At 47.0% G+C, this 9,715-nt stretch overlaps 1 protein-coding gene across 1 annotated transcript; it reads left to right on the top strand.

Annotated features, from left to right (window-relative positions):
* The first annotated feature begins 285 nt into the window (after positions 1–285).
* LOC143824675 (E3 ubiquitin-protein ligase TRIM11-like) lies at positions 286–7,871 on the top strand. The gene is made up of 8 exons (XM_077312158.1): positions 286–500; positions 1,470–2,027; positions 3,535–3,630; positions 4,225–4,455; positions 5,450–5,472; positions 6,075–6,190; positions 6,443–6,481; positions 7,131–7,871. Exons 2-8 carry the CDS (start codon positions 1,605–1,607, stop codon positions 7,646–7,648), a joined length of 1,446 nt encoding a protein of 481 aa, XP_077168273.1. The 5' UTR covers positions 286–500; positions 1,470–1,604; the 3' UTR covers positions 7,649–7,871.
* Positions 7,872–9,715: the final 1,844 nt, after the last annotated feature.

Genomic DNA, 9,715 nt, shown 5'->3' with positions numbered 1-9,715 from the left:
AGGGATCTGTTGCACCCTCTCCCTTCCGCTTCAAATCCCCAGGATCCAGAAACAAAATCAATCCATCAAGTCACCCAAAGTCTCCCAGCCTCCGCACCAAGGAATTAGCTGTCAAATTCGGTTTGGTGCATTGGCTCCCGGGGTTCTTCGCCCTTCGGGCCAATCAGGAGCGTTAAGAGGCCGCACCTGTGGACTGGAGCATCCTCTCGCGCGGTGGGAGGAAGGCAGGTGGATGGGGTAAAGACTACAATTCCCAAGAGCCTGTTCGGCAGGGCGTGCAGAAGCCACGGTTATAAGACAGACGCTGAGCCGGCTAGGTGTGATAGGTAGAAAGATTTCGGGCTCAGCCTTTGATTTTTCGCGGGGCTTTTGGGCTGAGTAGCTACGCCTGGTTGTAGCTGCGCCTGCGTGTATCTTCTGTTCCTTTTCTCTGCTGTGGCTGCTTGGAGGTTGCTGGCTTGTCTGACCCTGTTTGCTTTTTGCGAAGTGGAGGAACTGCGGTAAGGGAGACGCATCACTGCCCAGCGATGGACCTAAATCTGTTTCCTTTCCTTGTAGCTACAAGCCAATTCGGTCCTGTTGGAGAAGTTTCATTTCTCCCGTTTTCTCTGCATTAAAATGGCTCTCTTATTAATTAAAAAATTAATCTTTAGCAAAGCCGAAAGGCTGGGTGCATAGGAGAGGCTCTGCTGGGCTCTGGTTATAGGAGAACAGTGCAAACTCTCTGGAACTGTGAGTATGGAATTGCCAACAGCCTGGAGAGTCTTAAGCCCCAGGGCTCCTCTAATTGTGAAACTTGAAGAAGAAGAAAAGGAAGAATTGGTTAAGAATCTTATATGACATTTTTCTCTACCAGAAGTCTCAAAGTGGCGTACAATCCCCTTCCCTTTCCTCTCCCCACAACAGACACCCTGTGAGGTGGGTGAGGCTGAGAGAGCCCTGATATCACTGCCCTATCAGAACAGCTTTTATCAGTGCTGTGGCGAGCCCAAGGTCAGCCAGCTGCCTGCATGTGGAATTCTGCTGGGATGTAATTTAATTTGAGTTGCTGTTACTGAAATAATTTCATTGGGTCCTTTAAATGGCCTGCCGAACTTGGCTTAGGTTTTTTTTTATCAGGAATTTTTTTTTTCACAGTCAGAGTAGTTCAGCAGTGGAATAGGCTGCCTAAGGAGGTGGTGAGCTCCCCCTCACTGGCAGTCTTCAAGCAAAGGTTGGATACACACTTTTCTTGGATGCTTTAGGATGCTTTGGGCTGATCCTGCGTTGAGCAGGGGGTTGGACTAGATGGCCTGTATGGCCCCTTCCAACTCTATGATTCTATGATTTTTCATCCTCTTGTTCTTCATATGTATTGGCTTGAATTATTTTATTTACGGTGCGGGTACGCATGGGCATTTGGTAAGCTTGTTTAGACCTTCCTTAACAGAGAATCCTTTTTAAAAATGCCCTTTTCACTTTCCTTCCAGGAAAGGCAGTAACCCTTCCTCTCGAATCCTTCATCTTGCCATTCAAACTACCTCCCTCACCTTTCTGCCAGTTTGACTGAAGCCAAGACTTGACTTTTCCACTTGCAAAGGAGTGCCCAATTGCCTTGACTGAAGATGGCCGAAGAGTGCCCCCAAGTTACCCTTCAGCGGGAAGTGACTTGCTCCATCTGCCAGGACTACCTGACAGACCCGTATACGGTTGACTGTGAGCACCATTTCTGCCGCGTCTGCATTTCCCGGCACTTGGAAGACTCCGCCGCGGAGTCTACCTGTCCACTGTGCAAAGCGCGGATTCAGCTGCAGAATTTCAAACCAAACACGGCCTTGGCCAGGTTTGTTAAAATAGCCAAACAGATGAGCCGGCGCAAAGAATGGGATGCAGTCAGGAGGGCTAAACCTGTGTGCACGACACACCAGGAGCCCCTGAAATATTTCTGCAAAACCGATAAAGTCCGCCTCTGTTCAGTGTGTGACAAATCAGAAGGACATGAGGGCCATGACACGGTTCCTGTGGAAGAAGCTGCCGTTGAACTGAGGGTAGGAACCTGCTCCTTGAAGTAGTGAAAGCTCTTTCCGCGTGTGGGTGCAAGAAGACTCCAAAAGCAATGGCAGTCTTATACAGGGGTCCCTAGCCTTTTTGAACCTGAGGTCACCCTTGGAATTTCAACACAAGGTGGTGGATGCAGCCACAAAATGGCCACCACAGCAGGTGAAGTCAGCCACAAAATGGCTGCCACTGTTGAACTTCGGTCTTATAGCCAAGATCCATCTGCTATGGGGTCTCAGATGTTGCCAAAGCAACATTTTTTTAAAGAATCTGCATAGCCTGTCAAATCTCCAGTGGCCAGTCAGATCTTGCTGGGCAAAAGCCCCACCTGACCTTGCCTGCTTCCTAAAAATACTTGGCAAGACCAGGAAAGGTGTTGGCAGACTCCACATTAGGGACCCCCAGTCTTGTGTCTTCATTAAGACAGACTTAAAAAATCCACAAATCTGGATACTAAGCAAAAAGTGTGTGTGGAAGAGAGATACCCAATTTTAAGAATTAGTAAACTTTCAGCCAATTTTTGTATTCTTTGCAGTTTCTAGACCACCTCTTTCCCACTGGGCTCAAGGTGGTTTGCATATTAAAATGTATAGTTTATTAATTTGGTATTAAAATTCCAAAAAGTGTACACTAGCCAACTCTCCATCCAGCAACAGAACTGGTTAATCAGCTACCTACCTTATTTTCTGCGATATTTCTCTCACCACCCCCCCCATTGCACATGGATATGAGGAGATGGAGGGAGATACCTGTCCTCAGCAGGAAAACCTATCTATACTTTTTTGATATAAGGGTTTGTTGAAGTAGGTTGTGTCATATCTCAGACCTGTCCCTGATAACATTTTCAGGAACCAACAATTTAGGCATCCACAAAATAGAAATATACAAATATACACTGCCTCATTTTCTTTCATGTATTCGCAGAAGCTACGTGCACACACTAAAAATTTTGGCAGACGTGCAGGAGACTTAAATTTAACAAATGGACGTCTTTTGTCAGCTCCATTTTTATTGAGCTTGTTATTCACAGAGAATTAATTGAATGTTTTTCTCCCTGGCCAAACACATGTGTGTTCAGGATTAGACCACTGCGGAAGACCCATTTTGGGGTCAAAATTCTAGCATTGTATGGTGCATATGTTGTGATTTCAGTAAGTAGCCCATGGATTCTGTCCATGTTTTTAACGTTATAAGTGGTGGCCGATAAATGTTAATTTAATTTATGTGTTCATATTTTGCAGGCACCTAACCTTTCAGTTCCTAACTACTGTTTGGTTAGCTTTGTTGTTTTTTTTGTAACGCTACCCCCCTTTTGGTTTTCTACCGATAGGTTTTTCACCTGCTCGGATACAGTTAAATAGGATGGGTGACCTTGCCAAATGGGGAGACCGTGGAATCTCCCCTCCCAATTATGATGAGAGCTGTGATTTTTGACAGCGACTGCTCTGATGTCAAATGAAAACTACCAAGCTTCTGACTGTGTATCAATTTCTTTAGGGGTTGGTTTTTGAGTGCCTGGATCATGTGAGGCGTCAGAGAGACAAAGTTGTCTACTATAAGAACAACACTGAGGAACAACACTATGAATTAAGGGTATGTACACAGGTAACTGGGAGGCAGCTATTGGGAAGACTGGCACACCTAGCTTCCAAGAGTGGGGTAAGGAGTCTTTCTGGAATTCCAACTGATCTGCAAGCTACAAGGATCTACTCCCTCTCCCCCTTCCTCTGGAGGAAATGGCAGCTTCATAGGGTGGACATCATGGTAGACCCTAAACTTTAGGTGAAATTCCTCCCTAAATTCCCCCCTCTTCCACAGGTCTCCCCCAAATATCTCCAGGAATTTCCTAGGTACAGGGTTGCCAACTTTAGGTTGGAGACTTCAGGAGTAGATTTGGGATGGAGAGGAACCTTGGTGGAGGATAATGCTATGGAGTCCCCCCTCCCAAGCAGCCATTTTCTCCAGAGGAACTGATCTCTTTGGCCTGAAGAGGAGCTATAATTCCAGGGGATTCCCCAGGACCCACCAGCAGACTGGTATCCCAGCCTTAATCTCTATACTTCATATCCCACTCTTCTATCCTGTTTTTTTTCCCCTTCTCAGTGTCACTTTTGGTCTTTCCCACTGCTCCATTGGCAAGTCAGGAATTTGACCTGCTTTTCCTTCTTCCTGCCTGTCCTTTTGTAGTTGAAAATGTCACAGAGGAAGGAGACGATAACGAACGCTTTCATAGCGCTGCGGGAATTAATGACCGACTCGGAACTCCGTGTGTGCAATGAGATGAGCGTCCTGGAAAAAGCGCTTGTGAGGACAATGGAGGAGAACATGAGCCGAGCATTGGATAGGCTCTCTTATTTTGACCACGTCCTTGAACAAATAGCAGCGATGTGTCAATTGCCAGAAAGTGAACTCCTGCAGGTAAAGGAGAGAGAGGGCTTGGTCTGTCATCTGGGAAGCAGTACCTTCTGCCTCAAAGCTCCTGCTTTTGAGGGAGGGAGGGAGGTCTCCCTTTCCAAGTTAGAGACATGTGCAGATACATAGAGGGGAGGTGACATGCTAAGGATCAGTCAGTCATTTTGTTACTAACGTTGACCCAGAAACTCCAGCTGGTGCGGAATCCAGCTGCTAGAGTCCTCACTGGTTCATCTTGGAGGACCCATATCCAGCCAGTGCTGAGGCAGCTGCATTGGGTACCAGTTCTGGCCCGATTCAAGTTCAAGGTTTTGTTTTTGACCTTTAGGGTCATCCGCGGGTTGGGCCTAACCTCTCTGAGGGACTGCTTATCTGCCTATGGCCCCATAGGGCGCTCTGCTCTGTGGGTACTAATTTGCTGGTGGTCTCTGGCCCCAGAGAGATACACCTGGCCTCCTTGAGCCAGGGCCTTTTCAGTCCTGCCCCCAACTTACTGGAATGAGCTCCGGGGAGATCTGAGGGCCCGGATGGATCTGTCAGCATTCCGCAGGTCTTGTAAGACAGAGTTCTTCTGCCAGGTCTGTGGCTGAAGCTGGGTTAAATGGCCCTCCCCCCTCAGGCTTGGCTGTAACATCTAGGGCACCCCTTGTTAGATGACTCGGAGAGTTAGGAGGGATTTTGGCATCTTAAGATCTTTAGGTTTAATGATGTCTTTAGGGTTGGGTTTTATGGGAGTATTTTTTATGTAACCCGCCTTGAGTCCCAGGAGGAAGGTGGGCTATAAATTTAATAAATAATAATAATAATAATAATAATAATAATAATAATAATAATAATAATAATAATAATAAAGAATTAAAAAGTGAATTTGTCATTCTGAGTATTGAATGTTGGTGCCATGCCCTACAAAATTATCTTCAGCTGCTTTTGATATAAGTTGGGGTGAGGAATCCTGTCTTTGGAGAATCCTAAACCATCTCTTATCTCGTTTCCCTTTTAGACTGCTGGAAATTGCTTGCAGAGGTAGGTTAATTCTATTGTTTTATTTGAAGACCATCATCCCGAGCTGGAAATGGAGACCTTGGAGAGCTGCGTCCTTTGTGAAAGGTCTTTGAGACTCTTGCTAGGTTGAGAAGAGTAGGTTCTTAATTATTTTAAATTTGTTAAACGTTTATCAGGTGATATGAACATCTATGGTCATGTTGACTTGCTCCCCCATCAATGGCCAATGATGAGCCTGAAGGGGGTGGGAAGGGGAGGAGTCTCGGGTGGGCGTGTCCACAGCTTTGCTTCCCAGCCATATTCTGCATGATCATGCTACTTCTGGGCTTTCTCAAAGCCTGAGGAATGTTCAGGGCTTTCTCAACAGTAAAAAAGGCTGCCTTAGCATATGAATTGCACGCAGAAGTTGCCAAGTTCAATTCCTGGCGTCTCCCCATCGCAAGAGTTGGGGAAGACTATTCTTTAAGACCTGGCATTCAAAATTGAGGCTACGGAGCTAGACAGACTGTGGGGCTGAGTCCGCATGAGCCATCTGTTGTTCGCTCTACCTCCTCTGCTCTACAGGCAGCGGAAGAGAGATCTGGATGGGATCGCTGCCTAATAAATATTGGTTTTCCTTTCAGCTGGTCAAAGGCGAATTTTGATAAACCATCGGTATACCCTGCAGCACTGAAACAGAGAATATGGGAGCTGTGTGATCTTCAAAACTTTATGGACGTTGCCGTGAGTCGAATCCGAGGTAAAGAAAGAGAACTTCTAATGCTGGAAATGGTACTACTCTGGAATCTGGAATCAGTAGCTTGGTCTTTATGGTGCCCCCTCGAGTTTTCAGGGCAATAGATGGGTAGTGGTGGTTTGCTATAGCAACCCTGGTCTTCCTTGGTGGTCTCCCACCCACGTACCCACCTGGACTGACCCTGCTTGGGTGAGTGATGTGATGTGTTCTTTTGGCATCTGCTTCATTACTGTTTTCTCCCCCTTCCTTCTGCAGATCTCTTCAACTCTGGGTTTTACCTGAACTACCAAAAAGGTAAATTTTTTGTCTAACTGCTTAATGTCCGCTGCTGGTTGGTTTTATTTTATTTATTTTTAGATTTCTATACCGCTGTTCTCCAACGGTCTTGCAGCGGTTTCCAACACCAGTAAATACAATAAAACATCCCATAAAAACAATTACAAATTAGGGATAGCCTTTTGCCGAGGGACATCGCTGCCACCACCTGAGCCCCTGCTCCGCTTGCTTTCCCGCCGGTGCCCCTGACTTCCCGCCGCCCACTGGGGGGCGCTGCCAGCAGCAGCTGCACAGTACCATGCCGAGGGGGAGCCCCAGCCACGGTGGCCACCGGAGAGCACTAGAGGTGACCCAGCGGCAGAGTGACAGGGCAGCCCCCGATGCAGCAGCCGGGGAGGAGGACAAGGAGGAGCCACAGCCCGGTACCGACTGATCAATGGACCGGTACCGGTCTCCGGACCAGGGGTTGGGGACTACTGCTCTAAAGCATTGCACAACACCAAGGTCCATCCCTGCTCTCACTCTTGGCTCCACCCCCAAAGCCTGCAGGTATTTCCCAACCCAGAGCTGGCCACCCTCCGTGCAGCTTCCGCAGAGATGATTGTTCCTCTCCTAGCAAGGACAGGTCCTGCTAACTTATCTTCTCCCCCCTCCCCTTCTTCTACAGTAAACGTGACTTTAGATCCCACAACGGCACATCCCAAACTGTGCGTGTCCGAGGATTGTAAAGTAGTGACCTGGGTTCAGCAGGACCAAGCCGTTCCCGACACGCTGCAGAGGTTCAACGTCTGCCCTTGCGTGCTGGGCTCCGAAGGGTTCGAAACCGGCAGGCTTTATTGGGAGGTTGACGTGGGGACAGAGGGCAATTGGGCCTTGGGGGTGGCCAAGGAGTCTTTTCCGTGCAAGGGGAGCATAGTCCTGGCGTCTCCGCAAGGCGTCTACGCGATTGGGAAGTGTGGGGAAGGGTACTTTGCTTTTGAGAAGGTGGGCTTCAAGTTCCCCTGGAAGCTTTTGAAGCCTATGAGAATCCGAGTCTACTTGGACTATATCGGAGGTTGTGTGGCCTTTGCCGATGCCGAAAACGGAACGAACCTCTTCGAATTCCGGGAGGAGTCGTTCTACGGAGAGATACTTTTCCCTTTCTTCTGGATACAGAAGGAGGGGCAGTTAAAAATCCATTCCTAGGTCAATGCAAGTAAAACCTACCCATTGGAAACGTAGCTTTTTAAATTTGTTTAGCCCATGACCCTTTTTGATTCTAGTTGGTTAAACAAGCTTTGCTGAGTACATCAGGGGTTTTGTTTTGTTTTGTTGTTTTAAATGCTCACCCGTAAAGCTTACTTAAATCAAGGTTGTAGCATGCTGGTATGGGCCTCTGAATAATATTGAATAAATGGAACTATAATTAGCTCAAGTTGTCTGATTTACCAGGTACACTTTTTTTTCCGGGGCGGGGTTACTATACCAGATGCGCACTGCTCCCATTTTCTCATTTCCTTCGACCAAGGTAACACAAGCTGCTCAGTCCCACATTCAGGTACGTAAGAAAAGCACAGCTTTCTCGGGCCAGTGGTCAATGGAGGCCAGCATCCTGTCATATAATTTGGGTCTATTAGTATCAAAGGTCCATAAAGGTAACTATCTTATATATGACTTAAAATATAAAATAGGTATATAAAATATAAGAATTAGGTTGTGGGTTGAAGACTTGGTTGGTATCCCTGAAAAAAAGGCTCTTTTAAGGTATATAAAATATAAGAATTAGGTTGTGGGTTGAAGACTTGGTTGGTATCCCTGAAAAAAAAAAAAAACCAATTCAGAAATAAGTTTATCTTTGTCGAAGGGGCAAGATCAGGGCTTTAGGGTGGGTGGGGTAAGGTTTCCCAGTGAAATTCTAGCAGTAGAGCGCTTGCAACCCTTGGAGAATAAGCAGGGGCATTGTCACGATGGGGGGAAAATTCCTTGGTGCAACTTCCCTGGCCCTGTTCTCACCAAGAAGAAGAGCTGGTTCTTATATGCCGCTTTCCTCCACCAGAAGGAGTCTCAAAGCCAGGGGAGGCAGGAATCAATGGCTTAACCTATCAGTGGTTTCTCAGCCTGCAACTGATACCTGATCCTTCCTGCGGCTGGTGTTGGCCACAATGGAACCCGAGTGCCTTTTGTTCTCTATTCTACGGGGAAGTTTGCAGTCGGAAAAATCTCACCCGGCCAGCGGTGGTACGGCCTTGCCAAGGATGGCTATCGTCCTCTGAGCCTCAGTCATCCTGTGCGACTGAAAGCAAGGGAAGGATGTGTGTGCAGGGAGATAGCATATCTCTAAACAACGGTGGCTGCTTTAAAAAAAGAAATGGCAAACAGCTGATGAAAGGGCCTCTGGTCAGCAGAGCCTCGTAAATCACTTTTGCCTTTTCTTCTGCACTGGCAAAGCGTGTGAGCATCACAGTTCCACCCTGTTTCTCAGACCCCATCGTCTTTTCTTTGACGGCCACCTTGGTGGAGCAGTCGACCAGGTGATTGATCGTCTGCCAAAATTACCATGATAAGGCAGATGGGTTGGCCGTGTCAGTAGAGGAGGGGGTTGTCTGGGTTCATTTCAGAAGGAAGCTTAGAGCTAAGCTAGGAGGAAACAGCCCCTTTTCTCTCCACTTTGCAATGAAAGATGAAGCTTTCTTAGCCTTTGAACGCAGCTTGGCTGAAATTCTGGAGTAGTGGAGGTAAGCAGATCCCTTCTTAAAGTTTTTTTTTTCTGCTTTAAGGAACATAAGTGGTATAGGAACAGAGGAAGTGGTCTAGCCAGGCTCGTAAACAGACTGATTCCTGTCCTTATCACACTGGCCTTTGCTATATGCAGTGTTTTCTTTCCCAGATGTTTTTAAAGGCTGCCATTTTGTTTGACGTTTGACATCTTGCAGACAGAATTCATGGGTGATGGATGGGTCTTATCAGTGTCGATCAGGCATGATCATTACATGGAGCCCTTCCTGTTCAGAGGCAGACTACCGCTAGATTTCAGATGTTGAGGAGGAGCAAAGCTATCACCATTGTACTATGCATCTAAGCTTCCCAGTTAGGAGCAAGCTGCTGGATCAAGGGGACTGTAATTCAAATTTCCTTCTGGCTAGGCAAATTCATGTGGGGAAATGTTTACTTTCTTGTACTTGTTACAAGACAAGTGTGGAGGGAACCCTACTACGGAAATAGTTAGTGTGATCCAGTGGGTATCTCTGATGGGTTGTATCCTACCTCTCCCCC

This window comes from Paroedura picta, chromosome 15 (assembly GCF_049243985.1).
Source record: "Paroedura picta isolate Pp20150507F chromosome 15, Ppicta_v3.0, whole genome shotgun sequence".
Lineage (NCBI taxonomy): Eukaryota > Metazoa > Chordata > Lepidosauria > Squamata > Gekkonidae > Paroedura > Paroedura picta.
This window is presented reverse-complemented; position numbering and strand designations above follow the sequence as displayed.